We start from the raw sequence: 22,804 nt of genomic DNA on the forward strand, positions 1-22,804 counted from the left end.
ATTTTCGAACCGCGTTTAACTTGCATTGATGACGTGTTTGAGTCTGACACAGAGTCTTTTGAGTCTAAATCTAGCTCTGAGTCAGAGTTTGTGCCTTTTGGCCCTCCACGTCATAGCTTTTATTTTGAGTTTGACTCTGCTGTACTTGGTAGCCCTGAGGGGTCTTTTGGAATGAAAGAATCTACTTCTGACTACTTTGATGATTTATATATAAACTGTGTCGACCCTGACGATGAGGGGATAGATTTCGATGGGGATATTCCCAAGGAAGTTCGTGCCTTCATCGAAAGGGAAGATCAAAGGCATGCTCAGCCATTAAAAGAAGAAGTAATTTCTTTAAACTTGAAAGATGAGAGCGATCCCCGAATGGTTCAAGTGGGCTCCACTTTGTCCTTGGAGGAATATCAGGATTTCAAAGAACTGCTCGCGGAGTTTGGTGATATTTTTGCATGGTCTCATCAAGACATGCCTGGCATTGGCCTAGAGATAGTGGAGCATCGAATTTCTCTACTGCCAGATGCTAAACCCATAAAATAGAAACTAAGGCGGATGAGGTCGGATTGGGTGCAGAAGATCAAAGATGAGGTCACTAAGCAGATTGATGCCGGTTTTCTTATGGTTTCTCAATATCCTACTTGGGTTGCCAATATTGTTCCCGTTCCCAAAAAGAATGGACAAATCCGTGTATGCGTCGATTTCAGGGAAAGCAAGTCCTAAAGATGATTTTCCCTTAACACATATCGATGTGCTTGTTGATAATATAGCAGGGCATGTCATGTTTTTGTTCATGGATGGCTTCTCAAATTATAATCAGATTCTCATGGCACCAGAAGACCGTGAGAAAACGACGTTCATCATTGAATGGGGGACTTACTGCTATTTGGTTATGCCGGCCTTTGGTTTGAAGAATGCTGGTCCTACTTATCAGCGCGCTGCTACGACCATTTTACACGACATGATGCACAAAGAGGTTGAAGTCTATGTGGATGACATGATTGCCAAGTCAAAAACTCGTGCAAGGCATATCTCCGTTCTCCGAAAGTTCTTCGAGCGACTCCATAAGTATAGAATGCGTCTCAATCCGCAGAAGTGTACTTTTGGAGTCACAGCAGGTAAAATGCTTGGCTTTTTTATCACTACTTGTGGGATTGAAGTTGACCCGTCAAAGATTGAAGTTGTACTTGAAATGAAGCCACCAGAGTCTGAAAAGGGAGTGCAGAGCTTTTTGGGGAAGGTTCAGCTCATTAGCAGATTCATCGCCAAGTTAACCTTGACTTGCGAGCCGATGTTTCGTCTCCTAAAGAAGATCACCCCATTCGTATGGATCGACAAATGTCAAGCGGCTTTCACGTCTATTCAGAATTACTTGCAGAATCCTCCGGTTCTCATGCCGCCGGTTCCCGGGAAACCCTTGATACTTTATTTGTCTGTGAATCCTTCATCTATGGGGTGTTTACTAGCTCAAGAAGGAGATAAGGGTGTCGAAAAAGCCATTTATTACTTAAGCAAGAAGATGGTCGGATGTGAAGAATGCTACACAGCTTTGGAAAAGACATGTTGGGCTCTTGTTTGGGTTTCTATAAAGTTGAGACACTACATGCTCACTTATCCAGTGAAGTTAATTTCTCGAATGGATCCTCTAAAGTTTCTGTTTGAGAAGCCAACGCTTACTGGTAAGTTAGCACGTTGGTTGCTCTTATTGGCGGAATTTGACCTCGAGTACATTACAAGGAAATCTGTCGAGGGGCGAACAGTTGCGGAAATTTTGGCTGAACACCCTGTTGATGGACCAGAGGACTCAGATTTCGTGTTCCCAGATGAGGAAGTGCTAACAGTTGTCAAAGATGTGTGGACACTCTACTTTGATGGGTCGGCCAATCAGAAAGGATACGGAATCAAAGTATTGTTGATTACGCCTGACGGCTCTCATATTCCGCTTGCGTTCAAGCTCAATTTCGATGTCACAAACAACCAAGCTGAGTATGAGGCCTGTATTGTTGGTATGGAGGCTGCTCTCACCCTCGGCGTGGAAAAACTCGAGGTCATTGGTGATTCTAATCTTGTTGTGTCTCAGGCTAAAGGGGACTGGAAAGTTCGCGAAGAAAAATTGAAGCCTTATCATCAAGACTTGGAAGATCTTATTCCTCGTTTTAACAACGTTACCTTCACTCACATTCCCCGCTTGAAGAATAAATTTGCCGATGCCTTGGCAACTTTGACCTCTATGGTCGAACTTTCTTTGGGTGTCAAACTCCGCCCTATTCTGATCAAACAACGGGACTGTCCTGCCTATCAGTATGTCAACGCCATCGATGATGTAGATAATGGCCTACCCTGGTACCATGACATATGGAATTTTGTTGAAAGTGGGGAGTATCTGGTTGAAGCTTCTAAAAAGGATCAACTCGTGTTATGAAGGCTGGCCGCCCAGTATATTCTTTGTGGAGGGAAGTTATACAAGAGATCACATTGTGGGATGCACAAACTCTGTGTCAATAGTTCTGAAGCCGTAAAGATCATGGTAGAAGTTCATGAAGGAGTTTGTGGTCCTCATATGAGTGGTGTCATGCTTGCTAGGAAGATCCTACGACATGGTTACTTCTGGTCTACCATGGAGTCTCAGTGTGTGGATTATGTATGACGTTGTCACAAGTGCCAGATCCATGCCAACTTAATGCATGTTCCTTTTTCTAACCTCTTTGGCATGACTTCTCCTTGGCCTTTTTCTGTGTGGGGCATTGACGTCATTGGCATGATCTGGCCGTCTGCTTCAAATGGTCATAGGTTCATTTTAGTAGCGATAGATTACTTTACCAAGTGGGTGGAGGCTGAATCCTACAAAACCCTAACGGCAGTTTAGGTTGCTCACTTTATCAGAAAGAACATTATCTATCGATACGGTGTACCTCAGGCATTCATATCAGATAATGGGACTCACTTCAAAGGCATGGTTTTGGAACTTTTTGTGGAATTCAAGATCTAGGTCCATCACTCGACTGTCTATTGTCCTCAAACGAATGGAGCTGTCGAAGCAGCAAACAAGAATATTGAGACGATTATCAAAAAATTTGCTGAATTTGCCCGGGACTGGCATGAGCAACTACCTCTAGCGCTTTGGGGGTATCGAACGTCAATTCGAACATCGATAGGGGCAACACCTGATTCTCTAGTTTACGGGATGGAAGCAGTACTCCCCATTGAGCTTGAGGTACCGTCATTAAGAATCATGGCAGAATGTGGACTCACAGAATCTGAATGGCTCAGCGGGAGGTTTGTGGAACTCATGCTCTTCGATGAGAGGAGACTCTGTGCCTTGTACCATGTTCAGGGGTATCAGCGAAGGATGGCACGGGCATTCAACAAGAAGGTAAAGTCTAGGGACTTGGTTGAGGGAGACATGGTTACGAAGGAGATTCGGGCGCCTGTGTTCGATCCCCGCGGCAAGTTCCGACCAAAGCGCCCCAGACCTTACATAATCAAGACTATCCTTTCTGGGGGAACAGCTCAACTCATTGACCTCGACGGCAACGAATTTAGTACCTTGGTCAACCTGGATCAACTCAAGCATTACTATCCCTGAGAGAAGATCGTTGGACCGAAAATCACAAGGGTGACTGGTTCCAAGCAAAAAATAGAGCAAGCCTGCTAGACCGAAAACCTAAGGAGGCGGTCTAGGCAAAAATAAATAGGCGTCAATCAAAGATTGCTAGGCCGAAAACCCGAAGTGGCGGCACTAGGCAAAAGTTAGAGCATAAATGGAGGGCAAAAATACTCGATCGAACCTAAGCTTGAACTACGTTTTGACCTGATTCCTTGAAAAAGGATACGTAGGCAGTCTCTTCGTGAGATTCGGTCACATTCCATCAACTTGATCCATGATTTGCCATTTTTGGAATTTTCTTCTTTAACGCCCCTCAATTTTGGTCGATAAAAATTTCGTTAAAAATTTGAATTTTATTGAATTACTTATTTTCTCTTGAGTGGCTATATGATTTCTTGTTAATTTTCGTCGTAGTTAGATTTTGGTCTCGACTAAAAACCCTACTTGATCAATTTAGTTAGTTTCTAACCAACTAGTTGGAGGAACCGAGCAACCAACTTACCTAGTTACTAGATGAACCTTCTGGATCTTTTGAAACTTTTGCCTTTACCCATTGGTCCATAATGGTTAGAGTAATTTTTGTCCATCGAACAATAAACTTTTTAAAAAAAAAAGTACATGTAGTCTTTTCAAAATTTTATTTTAATAAAAGGTACTTGTACTCTTTTTATCCATTGGTTATTAACCGCAAGGAGAATTATTATCCATTGGGTAATAACCGTTAGGGAAGTTAGTGACCCTTGGATAAAAGAGTCTTTTGACCAAATAAAGTACCGATGTGACTAGGGAACCTTCCAATAAAGTTGATTTGACTAGTCAACCTTTTCAACCCTAGAAATTTCTTATTTATTTTCTTTTATTATTTTGGATTTATTCTTTGTCCTTTGGACAATAAATGTTAGGAGAACTATTATCCATTGGATAATAGAAACCCTAAATTTTATATTCTTTGCTAGAATATCAAGTACTCATAAATGGAATTTTATAATTTCCTAAAAGGACAATTTTGATTATTTTATTATAAAAAGTTCCCTAGTTACTATTGTCCATTGGATAATAAAAGTTAGGATATTTATTATCCATTGGGTAATAGCCTTATTCTTTCAACTAAGTACATAGGTTTAATAAACTAGTCTTTTTCAAAAACCCCATGGGATGAGGTACAAATATTTTATTATGCTAGTACTTGGTAGTCTTTAAAACCTAAGATTTTCCTAAGTACTCCTATATTATTTTATATTGGGGTTTTGTACCCAATTGGATTAATTTATTGGGGAGTTGATCTTCCTAGAGTACATTAGTACACTTATATATATATATATAAGTGTACTAGGGAGAGAGAGAGAGAGAGAGAGGTGCCGAGAGAGAGGAGGGAGAAAGGAGAGAGAGAGAGGAGGAAAGAGAGAGGAAATTTTGTGGTACCTTGACTTGACCTTCCTCATCCTTTCAAATCCATGGGTGAATCTTCCTTCCTAGCTAAGAAACTAGCCCTCCATTAACCTCCATTTGTACTTCTATGATTTGTTTAAAGCCAAATCTTGTACCATTGTCTCCAAATCTTCCAACAAATCTTCCATAATCCATCCAAGGTACACCATTTAGCCATGCAAGCCTAGGGTTAGCCTTTGACCTTCCATAAGTGCTTGACAAGTGTCAAAAATTGAAGAATGAGAGAGAGAGGGGGGGGGGGGGGGGGGGGGGGGGGGGGGGCCCTGAAGAGAGGAGAGAGAGCCAAGGTTTTTCTATAAATAGGACCCCATTCCAAGCATTGAACTCACACCTTCAAGTTTTGCTCTTCCTTCTCTCTAGAATTCCTTTGTTCTTCCTTTGTTCTTCATTCATGTTCTTGAGTTGTTCTTGAGTTCTTCAAGAAACTCATCCAAAGCCGCCACTAAACCGCCACCCGACCACCCTTCGATCCATAAAGTAGGGTAGTGTTAGTCAAGAAGAAGTTTTGAGAGAAACCTTTCTCTTTCGAAGCTACCCGAAGGCATACCGTAGGAAGTTACTCCGTCCGATAGCCGACGTACTTTCCGTAGCCGCCCGACCGCCAAGAAGTAAGGTAGAATCCCTTGTCCACTAACTCAACGTATAACGTAGAACCCCTTGACCACTAACTCAACGTATAAGTAAGGAAATCCTTACTTACTTCCTATTTACTTACTTACTCAAGTATAAAGTAGGTTATCTTTATTTACGTACTTATCGTTTGTTTAGAAATATTTGTATTTTGATCTTTAAAGATGATTATGAGTAGGCATGTATGAATTGCTTGTATTACTTGTGGTGTGATTAAGCATAAGTGATTTCACTCCAAAGACGTCCGTACATGTGGCGTTATGCTATAAGTAGTGATTGAGCGTGATAAGTAATATAGAATTGGATGATCTTGTTAGAATGATTCATGCTTATTTTTGTCCCACCGCGGAGTCTTTGCATGTAACGAGACACGAGAATCGAGAGAGTAGAAACATGACACCTAGGGTGTGGATAATGATGAGATGTGTTTTGAAACCGCAATGTGGCCGGACTTGGTAGCTCATTGTGTGTATGGAAACCCGCAATGTGGCCAGACGTGGTAGCCCATCGTGTGGATTGTGAAAATCGCAACGTGGCCGGACTTGGTAGCCCGTTGTGTGTATGAAAACTCGTAATGTGGCCAAACTTGGTAGCCCATTGCGTGGATTGTGAAAACCACAATGTGGCTGGACTTGGTAGCCCATTATGAAGATTGCCAATGCGGCCGGACGTGGTAGCCTCATTGGTAATATGGCTTGGTTATCTGCGGAGAGGAGCCAATGCAAGTTTTGTGTGCCAATGGGAACCCGGGACGACGGAACCATTGTGAGGATACTCGGGAGACCGGAACGGCGGAACCGAGGTTGGGTGTGTAGCTTGGCTATCCGCGGTACGGAGCCAATGCAAATTGTGTGAGTTAAACAAATGATTTTTGAGAAATTGTTTTGTAAATGAAAATGTTGACATGGTCTACGATGATAGTTTTGTAGCTCACCAACGATAGTTGATTAAACGAATGTGGATGTGTCATTGTTAGCTGCGTATATATGTATCATGTGGAAATCGATGATTGTTTAACCTGTTATTTGTAAGATATGGGTTAGCGGGTATGAGATTTTTCTGCTGAGCTTTGTAGCTCACGGTGTTGCCTTTTTGGTGACCCTGACATATTATATCGGTGGCGACGCTGGTATAATGTGTCAGACTTTGTAGATAATCAAGGTAAGCAGTACACCTTGGAGGCCTTTGGAGCTGAAGAGCTGGCTCAGATGGAGGAGCAGGCGGAGCTGTAGTTAGGAACCTTAGTTCCCTTCCCTTGTGTAATAAAAGTACTCTCATGAGAGTTTTATTGTAATAACGAGCCAGACTCCATTTGATTTTATGAATAAAATGTCTTCTTAACGTACCCAAAATTCGGGGCGTTACATCTTCAACGTTCAAAGCGGTGTTGTAACGCCCCCAATTCTGGGTACGTTAAATAGACAATTTTATTACAAAACAAAGAGAGTCTGGCTCTTTATTACATCATAACCTCCGTAAGAGTACTTTCATTACACAAGGGAAGGGAAACTAAGGTTTCTAACTACAGCTCCGCTTGTTCTTCCATCTTAGCCAGCTCTTCGACTCCAAAAGCCTCCAAGGGGTATAGCTCACCCTGTTCATCTACAAAGTTTGACACATTATACCAGCGTCGCCACCGATATAATATGTCAGGGTCACCAAAGGTAACACCATGAGCTACAAAAGCTCAATAGAATAACCCATACCCACTAACCATTAACTTACAAGCAGTAGATCATAATACTAACGATTTCCACATAATACATGCATATTTGACAAAACAGTTCACAATGACACATCCACATTCGCTAATCAACTATCGTTTGTGTCCATGGTTTTCTGAGTATCTCCTACGCGACTCATCGTGGACCGTGTCACCATTTTCCATTTTTCCTTTTCCAAATCATGATTCCCAAAATCGTTTTTACACACCCAACCTCGGTTTTGCCGCTCCAGGTTCCCATTGGCACACAAAATTTGTATTGGCTCCACTCCATGGATAACCAAGCCATACCTCGATTCCGCCACTCCAGGTTCCCGAGGATATCCTCACCATGGTTCCACCGCTCCGGGTTCCCATGGGAACGCACACAACCTCACAATGGTTCCGCTGCTCCGGGTTCCCATTGGCACACAAAATCATTGAATTTGGCATTGGCTCCTCTCCACGGATAACCAATCCACAATTCAAAACCCTCGGTTCCCCCGCTCCGGGTTCCCATTGGGTTTTCGAAAAATACACCCACACAATGGCTACTACGTCCGGCCATTTTGTAGTTTCAAAAATATTTTATCCGAGTCAAAACACACCTTTTCCTTAACCACACCCTAGGTGTCATGTTTTTACTTTCTCGTTTTCCGTGTCTTGTTTTCATGCATTGACTCCGCGGTAGGACTTTTCACAAAAGTAATCATAAATCATTCATTGAAATCTTGAAACTAAACTAGCAAGATCCTCCAACTTAATATTATACCACAAATAATACAAGCAATTCATGTAAGCATGCTCATAACCATTTTAAAGATCAAAATACGAATATTTCTAAACAAGCGATAAGTTTCTATCTTTCAAAAATCCATTCTTTCCTCTTTTGTGGAAAGTTCAAAACAACACATGTTTATAAAGAGTAAAGACATTCTACTTTCTAACATACGGTTCTATACGTAGAGTTAGGGGAACAAGGGATTCTACCTTTCTTCTTGGCGGTAGGGCGGCTACGGAAAGTACGTCGGTGATCGTGCGGAATAACTTCCTACGGAATGCTTATGGTAGCTTCGAAAGAGAAAGGTTTCTCTTGAAACTAGATCCTGACTACTACTACTACTACTTTTGGATCGAGAGGGTGGTCGGGTGGCGGTTTAGTGGCGGCTTAGGACGAGTTTCTTGAAGAACACAAGAAAAACTTCAAGAACAAGAAGAACTAAGCAAGAACAAAGGAAGAATACAAGTTTTTTTCTAGAGAGAGAAGTTGCTAGGTGAAGGTGTGAGTTGAATGCTTGGACAAGGGTCCTATTTATAGCCAAATTTCTCCCTCTCTCTCTTCCCATGGCCGGCCCCTCTCTCTCTATATATATCTTGGATTTTCTCTTTTTTATTCAATTTGTCAAGCTTCCTTTGAAAGATCAAGGCCTAGTTCTAGGCTTGCATGGCTAGATTTTGGTACGTTGGATTTGATTTTGGAAGATTTGGTGGAGGAAAGGAGGGGTTGTACAAGATTTGGTGTTTAAACAAACATAAAAGGACAATGGGAGATAGATTTGCTAGGAAAGTAAATAACCATACAAATGAAAAAGATCATGGAAGATCAATGTCAATGTACAACCAAATCTTTCTTTCTCTTCCTTCCTCTCTCTCTCTCTCTCTCTCTCTCTCTCTCTCTCTCTCTCGCGGCCAACTCTCTCTCTTCTCTTCTTTCTCTCTCGGCCTCTCCCCCTTTCTCTCTCACGGCTCTCTCTCTCTCTCTCTCTCTCCTAGTACAAGTACATATATATATATATATATATATTGTAGGGGGGTGAAAACAATTGATGCTTCGGATCACCATGGATTGCAACGGCTTATTTGTGCCTTTTCACCGGAACCCTAATTCATCGTCGGAACCCTAATCTACAAAATAGACAGGGGTGAGTACACCTTTGCCTCTCGTGGCAAAGGGCCTCCGATGCCTTTGTTAGTATCTCGTACTAATGAAACCCTAATTATCAGTAGGAAATATCGAATAATGCAATGTATTGCGTACCTTTTGCCTCTAGGTTTACCTCATATTTATAGATTTGCATATGCTTGCTGGCCAAGCATCCCTATTACCCTGGGATTCCTAACTCGTATAGGAAACCCAGGATATAAAGGATTCTCGTTTCCTTTTTCAGTTTATTAGAAAAGAGTCCTTCTCGGATTCTTTTCCATAAAGAGCCGAGCATCCCATACTCGTTGGGTATCTTTCTCAGATCCTATATTCTTGGGATCTCATCCCTTAACGGAATACCACTGTTTCTGGACCCTTCCAGAATGTTCCCTTTATTCCAATATCTGATTGGATTTCTTTCTTTGTTCGGCTGTCTCATCGCCGAACAGACTATCTGGACCAATCACTTCTCATGTTACTGGTCCATATAGCCGAACATTGTCTAGCATGATAACTGTCCTATCTATATTCAAACTATGGTCCCACGTACCAGTTGTTCGGATATCAATTGCATTGCTTTCAACCCGTGATCCCTCGTATCACGTGCTTGGTTCTTACTTCATCTGTTCGGCTGTATCATAACCGAACAGTCTGCTTGGACCAGCTACTTCACAAGTAACTTGGTCCAAGGTAATCGGAATGTCACTATCTGCCGAACAGTCAGTTTATACCCATGACTTCTCATGTCATTGGCCCTTATCGCTGTTCAAAGCACTGACCGGCGATCAGTCATGTTCAATTTCTCACGTGTTCGGCAACTAGATTTACCTATTTGGGAATACCTCCCTACAATTGCTCCCCAGCTTTACCTATTTTCCACTGTTCGGGGGTAATGGGTGAAGCTTTTAGAGAAAAACGTTTAGACCTGAACTTCCTGTGATACCGAGCAGTCATAGTTTTTAATACTTATTTATGCTCTTTGGCGCCTTTGTCATTATACCATTTCGAGGTATAAACTCCACGTGGCACGTTTCGTATGCCTATCATTAATTTCGAAATGACGTTCTATGAAACGGCGTCAGAACGGTTTCTGCTTTCCGTTTACTTTAACTTGTAACGACGTGAGAAGAGACGTTTCGTCTCCGTCTCTTTCACTTAAATCCCTAAAAGGGGTTTTCTTTGGGTTTTTATTCAAAACCTCAGAGCTTTGTCTTGTCTTCTTCAGGCGAAAAACTCCCTTTCTTCCGCCATAGCCGCCGCCTGCAACTTGCTCGTGTCACAGGAATCTTTTCATTTAAACTCGTAAGATCTCTATTTCTCTCGTTTAGGTTTCCCACTAAGGTTTCTCCCTTTGTTCCATTAGTCTCCATCTGAGATCCCATTCTCAGATTTTGGGTCATTTCTAGGGTTTCAGTCGCGCCCATTTTCAGTTTTACTTTTTTCTTCGAGTATACTCATGGCGGATGAACATGATCCAAAACCTAGTAAATTTAGGAAGCTCTGCGACACCCCTGCTGCCATGGCGGCATTTAGAACAGAATATGAGATTCCTGATAATGTAGGACTCGAACTCGCTCCTTTAGGTGCAGATAGGGATGGTGGCTCATGGGATAGAATGTGTATCCCTATCGTGGCCATTGTCGAAGGTGGAGTCCGATTTCCCCTTCATCCACTACTTCGCCAGATCCTAAACTGGTATCGTCTTACCCCTATGCAAGTATCAACAAATGTTTTTAGGCTGATAATGGGAGTAGTTGCTTTAAATAGGATTCTAGAGACCCAGCTAGGAATTTGGGATATTCAGTGGTGGTACAACATTGTACTAAACCCTGAATACAATACATACTATTTCAAAGTTAGAAGGGCAGAAAAGCGTCTCGTGCGAAACCTGCCAGACTCTGCTCGGGATCATGAGATTGATTTCCTTTACATCACTGGAGCCTTTGAGCCACTAGGAGAGGATGGTCAGGTGGTGGGCCTCCACTGCCCCCACATATGGGGATACCCACGTATGCTCCTCATTTTTGCTTTGTAATTCTCGTTTACTGTCTTCTCGTAGTTTTTCTATGTGTCTAATTGCAATTTTGAATTTCGATCTTGCAGCTGAAAATGCTAACAAGCGCCCCAGAAGAGAGCCGAGCTACGTCCGAACAGAGGACATCAACAAGCTTTTGAAATATACAGGCATACCTGGTACCCGAACAGCAGGTCGGGGTCGTGACACTGACATACTGCTGGGATACAACCCTTCGTATAGAGGGGTCATTGACAGGAGGCTTGCCCACCCCAGCACTAGTGCTGCCTTTACATCAACTGCTCCCCAACCGAGGAGCAGAAGAGCTAACGCTGGAGTGACAATAGCCGGTCAATTGGGTGAAATCCCTATTTCAGAAGGCGTTCCGTTACCTCGGGTGAGACTTCGAAGACCTTTACTGAGACAGGCTGCCTCTCAACCACAATCTGAACAACCAGCTCCCAACCGTGTTACCAGCCAATCCTCCTCTTCAGGTTATTCTCCATCTCCTCCACACTCAAGCACTATGACACGTCAGCCTCTAAACCTCAGCTCTCTACTCACTGTCTCCACACGGGGATGTGGTGCTGCCAGTAGGGTAGCATCAACTGGCGCGCCCCCCCCCCCCCCCCCCCCCCCCCCCCCCCACGATCACGTCGTAATAGAGGATCAACACGATCTTCTTCTTCTCCTCGGGAACACGATAGTTCCCTTGAAGCTGCCGATGCTCATCGGGATAAACGCCCTAGGTCGAGGATCCAACGGGCACTGCTTCTCAAGCAGATACTGAGACTCATCACCCTACTTCACCAACTACCCAAATCCTCCCCCAGACGTGGACTCCTCCATTTACTAGGGGAGACCGTCCTGTTCACGTTGGAGACAGTGCTAGTTCATCAGAAACAGCACTTGCCCTGGCTCAAGGGTTGCTGCTCCCAGTTGATTTGCAGAAAGAATCTGGATCCCTACCAGATCGTCTTGTAGCCACTGGTCTCGTCAGTGGTATAAAGGTAACAACGATGACTCTCGTTCAATCTTAGAACTTTCTTTCAATCAAATTTTGATCCTTGTATTATTTCTGATCATTAACTCTTTTGGTATTCCTTAGTTTATCCAAAAAATGGTCGTAATGGGCCAAAAATATCAAGAGGTCGAACAAGAGCGCAACAGGCTTTTGAGAGATAACACAAGGCAAATTCAAACAATGACAAGGCTGGAGAAAGAAAGAGACAAGGCAAAGCTAGAAGCAGCAGGAACCAAGGAAAAGCTTGAAATTGCCGAGGAGGGTCTCAATCAAGCACTGTCCGAAATTGACAGTACAAAAAAGGCGGCCTATGAAGATGGATACCAGAAGGGCTTTGATGCTACCACTTCCAGTTATGTGAAGCAGATGCCAGCCATCCAAGATCAGATCTGGGCTGCTTGCTGGGAGGCGTGCTTGACAAAAATGGGGGTTGCAGAAGATTCTCCCCTCTGGGAAGATAATGATTTGCCGAGCACCCGTGCTCAGGTCATTCAAGAACCAGCGGAGCATCCAGTAGATGACATTGAATAGCAGATCGAAGAATTTGCCAATGCTGAAGAAGACACGGCTACTGTTGTGCACCCTGCTCAATCACCTGCTCGGGTTTCTTCCCTTGAGCCCATTGACTTGGAGGAGAATGCAACCGATGGTGATACCACAACGGAGGAACAAGACAGAACACACTTAGATGTCCAAAACCTGGACTAATGTTTTGGTAAGTTTGCTTGAGAACTCCTTTAAAACAATTTGGCTGGTCCTACGTGACCGTGATTTATGAGCCCTGCGTGGCATCAGTACTCTCTTGTTTGTTTTTGGTAACACAGGTATTCGGCCCTTTGTGGCAAAACCATATCATTTGCTCGGCTGACCTTTTTGTTTGCATATATTCGGATGCAAACAGACTTTGTCAAAGTATTTCATACGTTTGATCTCTTTGTTTGCTTTTTCAATACTGAGCAAATCTTGTGAATCATCATTGCTTGTACGCTTTCAGGTACTTGGAAACAAATGCTCTAAGTATCTCGTACTTATGAATTTTAAGTTTCACGTACTTAAAAATCCATACAAGTATTTCATACTTGTAAACGTTCTAAGTGTCTCGTACTTGTTTGAACTGAAATTAAGTTTCATGTACTTAAAAATCCATAAAAGTGTTTGTTAAGTTTCACGTACTTAAGAACATACATACAAGTATTTTCATACTTGTTAAGTTTCACGTACTTATCCATACAAGTGTTTGTTAAGTTTCACGTACTTAAGAACAAACATACAAGTGTTTTCATACTTGTTAAGTTTCACGTACTTAAGAACAAACATACAAGTGTTTTCATACTTGTTAAGTTTCACGTACTTATCCATACAAGTGTTTCATACTTGCGTTTAAGTTTCACGTACTTAAACAAGGCAGACAAGTGTTCTCATACTTGTTAAAGTTTAAAAATGTGTTTAAGTTTCACGTACTTAAATGAATAAGTGCCTGTCCCCTGCTCCCCAATACGAATGAGGGAAACTAATCTCGTAGTTCGTATTTTTAAAACAAATACTAAGATGATGGCAGTCATACTGAAAAAAAGTGACTTTATTGAAAATTTGTAAAACTCAAGAGGACGTTATTCGTACCCCTTGCAACTAAAATAACAAAACTAGAACAAGGGAATTATATTCGTAATTCCCACACAATCACGGAGTGCGATCTAAAATAGAACTTTAAAAGCTTCTAAACAAAGAATTTTCGTAGATTATGGACATTCCAAGGCCTCGGAATTGGATTACCATCCAAATCTGCCAATTTATAGGCCCCTATGCCCACAATCTCGATAACTCGATACGGGCCTTCCCAGTTGGCCCCAAGCTTGCCTTTGTTGGCCACCTTGGTATTGCCGAGCACTTTCCGTAGTACTAGGTCTCCAACACCAAATTCTCGAGGGTGAACATGCTTATTATAGCTTTTCATCAGCTGTTCCTGGTAGGAAGCCAGATGAATTAAGGCCCTTTCTCTCCTCTCCTCGACGAGATCAAGCTCAATCTCAAAGGCCCTATCATTGCCCCCATTTTCGACTAGTGCAGTCCTATTGGTCGGAAGACCAACTTCAAGAGGTATAACAGCCTCTGTTCCATAGGCCAATGAATAGGGGGTCTCTCCCGTAGACCTCCTAGGCGTTGTTCGGTGAGCCCACAACACTAATGGCAACTCGTCAGGCCACTTCCCTTTAGCTTTGTCCAGCCTTTTCTTGATCCCGTCAAGGATTGTTTTATTGGAAGCCTCTGCCTGTCCATTACTTTGAGGGTAGGCTGGAGTCGAGTAATAATTCCTTATTCCATACTGAGCACAGAATGCTTTGAATTTCTTCTGAAATTGTGATCCATTGTTTGTAATCAATGAGTATGGTACCCCAAAACGAGTAATGATGCTCTTCCACACGAACCTTTCTATTATAGGTTCAGTGATTTTGGCCAGTGGTTCTGCCTCAATCCACTTAGTAAAATAGTCTGTTGCAACTAGCAGGAATTTTCGGTTCCCAGTTGCTTTGTGCAATGGACCCACGATGTCCATTCCCCATTGAGCAAACGGCCAGGGACTCGTCAAAGGCACCAGATCCTCGGCGGGTGTTCGAATCATTGGTGAGAATTTTTGACAGTTCTCACAAATCTTTACGTATACCTTAGCATCTTCTTGCATGTACGACCACCAATAACCTTGGGTGATTGCTCGATGGGCTATGGACCTGCCCCTAGCATGGCTTACACATGTTCCCTCGTGAATCTCGTGGAGGAACTTTTGCACCATTTCAGGATGCACACAAAGTAAATAGGGTCCTGTAAAAGACTTCCTATATAATTTTCCCTCTGGGGATAACCAAAATCGAGTAGATTTGGTCCTTATTTTATGAGCCTCCTTTTTGTCAGAAGGGAGTGTTTCATCTCGTAAAAACTCCACAATTGGGTCCATCCAACTTGGTCCTTGGTTCACGTCCAAGACCATCTCCACGCTTCTCCCAATGCTCGGCTCAGTCAGATATTCTACTGCCACCTTCCTTTTGAACTCAGTTGGTACTGCTGCAGCCAACCAAGCTAACGAATCTGCATGAGCATTCTGTCCAGAACTTATCTATTCAATGTATACCCTTTCGAAGGTATCAAGCAGGTCTTTGGCTACCTGTACGTAGGCTACCAACTTTTCACTTTGGGTTTTATATTCCCCGGACAGCTGGTTAACCACAAGCTGTGAATCACAATACACCCTAACCCGTTCTGCTTTTAGGGTCTTTGCACTTCTCAATCCAGCTAAGAGTACCTCGTACTCCGCCACATTGTTTGACGCACTAAACCCTAGCCGAACAGACAGCTCCAACATCACTCCATCAGGGGGAAAAAGCACAATCCCAATCCCTGACCCTGTGTTACATGCTGATCCGTCAACAAACAGCTTCCATTCCAAGGGATCCTGTTCGGCTGGGGCCTGGTTCTTCTTTGCAGGTGGCCCTGTTACCAGCTCCTTTCTCGTAGGAGGCAAATGTGCTATTGCAGGCGAGAATTCTGCCATAAAATCAGCCAATACTTGGCCTTTGATTGCCGTGCGCGGCTGATAATCAATTTCGTACTAACTTAACTCGACTAACCACGCCGAGATCCTTCCCGAGAAGTCTGCTTTTTGTAGCAGTGATTTTAATGGAAACTCTGTGTAAACCACAACCCTATGGCTTTGGAAGTAGTGTGGCAGTTTCCTTGTGGCTGTCCTAAGTGCCAGGATAAGTTTTTCTAAGGGCAGATATCTCGTCTCTGCATCCAGTAGCGTTTTGCTAACATAATAAATAGAGATTTGTTCGATCCCCAAATCTCTCAACAGGACTACACTTACTGCATGCTCGGAAACAGCTAAGTACAAAATTAAAGACTCACCTGGCTGTGGGGTTGACAAAAGTGGGGGCTCGGCCAGATACTTCTTCATGTCCTGGAAGGCTTGTTCACACTCTGCTCCCCATTCGAATCCCTCCCTCTTTTTCAATAACTGAAAGAAGGGTCTGCATTTGCCACTTGACCTGCTAATAAATCTATTAAGTGCTGCAGCCATTCCAGTCAACCTTTGGACTTCCTTAGTGTTTTTTGGACTCTGAAGCCTTTGTAGGGCAGCAATTTGATCGGGGTTAGCCTCAATCCCTCTCATGGTTACCAAATGGCCCAGGAACTTTCCTGAATCAACTCCAAATGCACATTTCGAGGCGTTGAGTTTCAGTTTGTATTTCCTCAAGATTTCAAAAGCTTCTTTTAAATCTGCTATATGCCCCCATTTATCTTGACTTTTCACCACCATATCGTCTATGTAAACTTCCATAGTCTTTCCAAGGAGCTTCTTGAACATGATGATTGCAAGCCTTTGGTAAGTTGCCCCAGCATTCTTTAGCCCAAACGGCATAACACTATAGCAGTACAACCCTCGTGGTGTGATAAATGAGGTCTTCTCTTGATCAGGTCCAAACATAGCAATCTGATGATATCCTCGATATGCATCGAGAAAACTCATTCGCTCGTAACCAGCAGTTGCGTCAACCAACTGGTCAATCCTTGGAAGAGGAAAGCTATCCTCTGGACAGGCTTTGTTCAGGTCTGTGAAGTCTACGCAGACTCGCCACTTTCCATTCTTTTTCTTCACCACAACGGTGTTGGATAACCACTATGGGTAGTAGACTTCACGTATTGCTTTGGCCTCCAGCAAACGATCGACCTCTTCGATAACTGCATCCACATGCTGCACAGCTGCCCTCCGTTTTTTCTGAACGATTGGCTTATGTTGAGGATCAACATTTAAATGGTGACAGATCACACCTGCATCCACTCTGGGCATCTCCTTTGGTACCCATGCAAATACATCAACATATTCTTTCAGAAATCTTATTGATTCAGCCTTTTCGTCTGCTTGTAAAGATTCTCCGATTAAGAAATATCGTTCAGGATCAGTCTCGTTGATCTGAATCTTCTCCAAGCCTTCAACCACTTTTTCTGTCGGGCTTCTTCCAACATCCTCGATAGTTGGTTGATCTGGTACTTCTAACGTATGAACGTGGTGGGAATAATAGAAATCAAACATTGTTAGGCCACTTTCTGGTTGCCTCTAAGTACCTCAACCCCATTCGATCCTGGGAATTTCACCATCTGGTGATAAGTCGAGGAGACTGCTCTCATCTTGTGCAACCATGTCCTTCCTATAATCGCGTTATAGGAAGAAGGAACATCGACAACCAAAAATCCGTCCTCAATACCACTGATCCAGCCCGAACAGGTAGTGTGACCTTTCCAAAAGGCCAGACTGCTCCTGCTCCGAACCCAATCAGAGGTGTTGTAGATTGCTCTAAATCTGTTTGGGTCAGCCCTAGCTTCTTGAAAGCATCGTAGTACATCACCTCTGTACAACTTCCAGAGTCCACTAAAATCCTCTCAATGTCATATTCCCCAACTCGTAGGGTTATGACCAAAGCATCGTTGTAAGGTATTTGGACTTCTCCCAAGTCATCATCTGTGAATGTTATGCGTTCATCGCACACATCATTCTCTCGCCCTCTCTTGTTTCCCAGTCGCATCACATGCTGATCGTGCTTGACTTGTCTTTGCAACAGCCTGACCTCATTTCTAGTATAAGGTGTGGCCAACCCTTGTATCATATGGATTACTCCTTTAGGGTTTTGCTCGTAACCCAATTCCATAGCTTTCCCTTTCTCCTTGGAATCCTCCTGAATAAATTCCTTGAGATAGCCTCGAGAGACCAAATCATCGAGGTGTCTCTTGTACATCTCACAATCCTCAGTCATATGGCCCCAATCTTTATGGTAACTACAGTGCTGATTCGTAGCACGTTTTGCATCCTTGTCTCCACCTAGACTTGGGGGCCATTTAAAATATGGCTGATTCTTTATTCGATAAAGAATCCTATAAATTGGTTCCTTCCAAACCGTAGTGATAGAAAAGAAAGATTTGGGGTCAGGAACTTGCTTATCCTTGTATGGCTAAGTCATCATCTGTGAATGTTATGCGTTCATCGCACACATCATTCTCTCGCCCTCTCTTGTTTCCCAGTCGCATCACATGCTGATCGTGCTTGACTTGTCTTTGCAACAGCCTGACCTCATTTCTAGTATAAGGTGTGGCCAACCCATGTATCATATGGATTACTCCTTTAGGGTTTTGCTCGTAACCCAATTCCATAGCTTTCCCTTTCTCCTTGGAATCCTCCTGAATAAATTCCTTGAGATAGCCTCGAGAGACCAAATCATCGAGGTGTCTCTTGTACATCTCACAATCCTCAGTCATATGGCCCCAATCTTTATGGTAACTACAGTGCTGATTCGTAGCACGTTTTGCATCCTTGTCTCCACCTAGACTTGGGGGCCATTTAAAATATGGCTGATTCTTTATTCGATAAAGAATCCTATAAATTGGTTCCTTCCAAACCGTAGTGATAGAAAAGAAAGATTTGGGGTCAGGAACTTGCTTATCCTTGTATGGCTCTTTCTTAGCCTGCCCATATTCCCTTCTCTCTCTATAAGTTTTGGGCTCTGGCTTATCCACCTTTTTGACAGGTGCCTTCGGCTGCTCGGCAACAATCCTGCCATCCTCACGGAGTATGTCATCCTCCATTCTGGCGTGTTGCTCTATCCGTTCCATCAATTTAGCCAACGTGGCTACTGGATGTTTATTCAATGAGCGTCGCAGCTCTCCCCGAACAGGCAAACCAGTTTTGAAGGTGGCAATTGTATATTCCTCACTGCAGCTTTCAATATCGTTGAAAGTTTCCCAGTACTTCTTTGCATAATCCCTGATCTGCTCGTTCTCCTCCTGTTTCATGGTGGAAAGACTTTCAAACGTCTTTAGGGCTTTTTTGCTTGTCAAGAACCGAGCAATGAATTCCTCAGCCAATTGCCTCCATCCTCGTATGGATCGTGGAGCCAGTTTATGAAACCAAGCCAAAGCCACTTTGCCAAGACTGGAGGGGAACATCTTGCATAAGATGGCATCATCCCCTTCGTGCATAAACATAGCCTGTTGATAATGCTGTATGTGAGCCAAGGGATCCGTATTTGTTTCGTTAAAGTACGAATGTTTCGTGCTTCACTCTGCTCGGCAACCTTGCCTCTTGTAGCCTCTTTGAAAAGGGGGAGGCTGAAATATTACTTAGGGCCCTGCGTGCTGCTTCTCGTGCAGTCACCGTCCCATCTTCGAGCTCCTTAGATTTGTGAGCCGTAGCTTTTACCCAATCAGCATCTGGTCTTTCGTACCTATCTCAATGATGTTTCATTGTCTCCTCCTCCTCAGGGGTGGAACTTCGATCTCTGCTCCTTCTTTTTTGTGAAGAAGTTCTTCTCTCCGGTGTTCGGCTTTTACTTCTGCTTCTCCTTTTTCTTGGAGAAGCTTCATATCGCCCTTTATTAGGACTCCGGCTCGTTCTCCTTCTTGAATGAGTCTACTTATGGACTACCAGAGTCCGTCCGTCCTTCTGGGAATTCCTACGAGAAAGTCCAGAATCTTCTGGGTGCTCTCGTACCCGCTGCAATTCCTGTATCTCGTACTCTCGTTTCTTAATCAAACGAGCGTACTCCTCGATTTCCCTTCTCTTTTTATCGAGGACATCGTTATCATTGTGTATGCTTCTTGAATGAGTGAATGACTCTTCTCTTCGATGAGACTTACTCCTTCTCGTAGAGCCAGTAGCAGTTTTGTCTCATTTGTCTCTGGGGTTATCTCCGTTATGTCTACCAGTGGGCTTTCTCAGAGCACCTGGTGGGGATTGATCTCTTCCCCCACCCAACTGGTCCTTTGGACGAAACGGCGTAACTGGATATTCTTCCATCATGATTACTTTTCTGAAAAATTGTTCGTTCCCACAGACGACGCCAATTGTAGGGGGATGAAAACAATTGATGCTTCGGATCACCTTGGATTGCAACGGCTTATTCGTGCCTTTTCACCGAAACCCTAATTCGTCGTCGGAACCCTAATCTGCAAAATAGACAGGGGGTGAGTGCACCTTTGCCTCTCGTGGCAAAGGCCCTCCTATGCCTTTGTTAGTATCTCGTACTAATGAAACCCTAATTATCAGTAGGAAATATCGAATAATGCAATGTATTGCGTACCTTTGCCTCTAGGTTTACCTCATATTATAGATTTGCATATGCTTGCTGGCCAAGCATCCCTGTTGCCCTGGGATTCCTAACTCGTATAGGAAACCCAGGATATCTAGGATTCTCGTTTCCTTTTTCAGTTTATTAGAAAAGAGTCCTTCTCGGATTCCTTTTCATAAAGAGCCGAACATCCCATACTCGTTGGGTATCTTTCTCAGATCCTATATTCTTAGGATCTCATCCCTTAATGGAATACCACTGTTTCTGGACCCTTCCAGAATGTTCCCTTTATTCCAATATCTGATCGGATTTCTTTCTTTGTTCGGCTGTCTCATCGCCGAACAGACTATCTGGACCAATCACTTCTCATGTTACTGGTCCATATAGCCAAACATTGTCTAGCACGATGACTGTCTTGTCTATATTCAAACTATGGTCCCACGTACCAGTTGTTCGGATATCAATTGCATTGCTTTCAACCCGTGATCCCTCGTATCACGTGCTTGGTTCATCCTTCATCTGTTCGGCTGTATCATAACCGAACAGTCTGCTTGGACCAGCTACTTCACATGTAACTTGGTCCAAGGTAATCGGAATGTCACTATCTGCCGAACAGTCAGTTTATACCCATGACTTCTCATGTCATTGGCCCTTATCGCTGTTCAAAGCACTGACCGGCGATCAGTCATGTTCAATTTCTCACGTGTTCTTATACACCACGTGTTCGGCAACTAGATTTACCTGTTATATATATATATATATATTCATCTATGTACAAATATATATATATATATATATATATATATATATATATATATATATATACACAATAATGTACTTAGTGTACTATGGGATTTTAAACTAAGATTTTCCTAATAAACAATACAATTAAACACATGTGTGTATATATATGTATATATAAATAAGTTCAAGTACACAAATATATATATTAGTATGTACTATGCAATCTATGAAGATTTTCAAATTCAAATAAAAAATTATAAGATCAAAATTCCCTATTAAACTAATTCAATTTAGCACATGTCTCCCATTAAAATAATAACCTAGTGTAGCTAGGAAATCTTAGGGAAATAAATAAAGTACATACGTATATGTATATAAGTATGGCTAAGGGTACAAAGTACTAGATTTCCAAATCCAATATCGCATTAAAGAATTCCAATTAGGCATATGTAGAATTAAATAAATAGATTATGTACCTTGCCAAATCTAGGGCCTAATATACTATGATATATATGTGTACTTATACCCAACATTTAAATATGGGAGTGGTACCAAGTATCCAACTAAATAAAAGGCTAGGATTTTCCTATTAAAATAATCATAAAATACTAGTACTATAATATTACTAGAAGTACTTAGAATCTAGAATTTAGATTTACCCAATATTTTAATGCACAAAATCACATGAGAAATCCAAAACTTGATTATTTAATAAAAACCTTGTACCTTGTTAGTGCTATTATCCAATGGATAACAATTCCCCTAGTAGTTATTATCCAATGGGCAATAGTTTCCTTAGCGGTTAATAACCAATGAATAATGGGATGGAATGATATCTAATAAACAATGCATATTTATCCTTTGCACATGTGTATATATAACTATATATTACTATATCCTTGTACTTATCAAATATTCTAATGGAAGGCCTATTGTCCAATGGACAAAGATTACCCTAACGTTTATTGACCAAAAGGTTAAAGGTTCAAAGGGTTCCACTAGGGTTTGAAAGGTTCAAAAGGTTCAAGGAGATTCAAAAGGCTCATCTAGGATTAGGAGAAAGTAACTAGATGAATTAGTAGTTAGGTCCCTCTAATTAATTGGTTAGGATCTAACTATACTTGCCAAGTAGAATCTCTAGCCAAGAAATATAATTTTAAAAGGCTAAAATTCTAATTATGACAGATTTTTAGAAATACAAAAGGAATTTTTGGAAGCGAATTCAAGTATTAAAATAAAATTCAAATTTTTAACGAAATTTTTACTTACTAAAAATTAGGGTTGTTACAGGTGTGGTGCTCAACATTTGGATCAAAAGAAGAAAGTTTTAAATATTTCGATTTTATTCAAACCACTACTTCTATTACACAGCTGAGCAAAGTCTTTAAAACATTTAGGCATAAAAACAGAATAAAATGCTAGAGGCCTTAACAGGTTCACAGTTTATTCTAGATCATCAGAGTCAGTCGGGAGTCAGTCGTCACTTTGTCTTCTCGCGATTTCCCTTCTTAGCCACGCTTTGTAGCGATAAATGAGCTCTATGCTGAAATCTGGTTCTGCTCCACCAAATTGCCTCAGGCCCTAATTGTGCTCATATCCGGCCAA

General features: G+C 42.3%; 1 protein-coding gene across 1 annotated transcript; it reads left to right on the forward strand.

The window, feature by feature from the left end:
• The first annotated feature begins 670 nt into the window (after positions 1 to 670).
• LOC131298606 (uncharacterized) lies at positions 671 to 2,641 on the forward strand. Its single transcript, XM_058324085.1, has 4 exons — positions 671 to 970; positions 1,373 to 1,900; positions 2,009 to 2,295; positions 2,419 to 2,641. Exons 1-4 carry the CDS (start codon positions 671 to 673, stop codon positions 2,639 to 2,641), a joined length of 1,338 nt encoding a protein of 445 aa, XP_058180068.1.
• Positions 2,642 to 22,804: the final 20,163 nt, after the last annotated feature.

This window comes from Rhododendron vialii, chromosome 8a (genome assembly GCF_030253575.1).
Source record: "Rhododendron vialii isolate Sample 1 chromosome 8a, ASM3025357v1".
Classification (NCBI taxonomy): Eukaryota; Viridiplantae; Streptophyta; class Magnoliopsida; order Ericales; family Ericaceae; genus Rhododendron; species Rhododendron vialii.

Bases quoted from the DNA above. Each gene is read 5' to 3' on its own strand.
- LOC131298606 (XM_058324085.1), top strand. From the start codon at position 671: ATGGACAAATCCGTGTATGCGTCGATTTCAGGGAAAGCAAGTCCTAAA. The intron at 1,901-2,008 runs GTATTGTTGATT...GTTGGTATGGAG, and splicing joins AGAAAGGATACGGAATCAAA to GCTGCTCTCACCCTCGGCGT. The intron at 2,296-2,418 runs GTATGTCAACGC...CGTGTTATGAAG, and splicing joins CGGGACTGTCCTGCCTATCA to GCTGGCCGCCCAGTATATTC.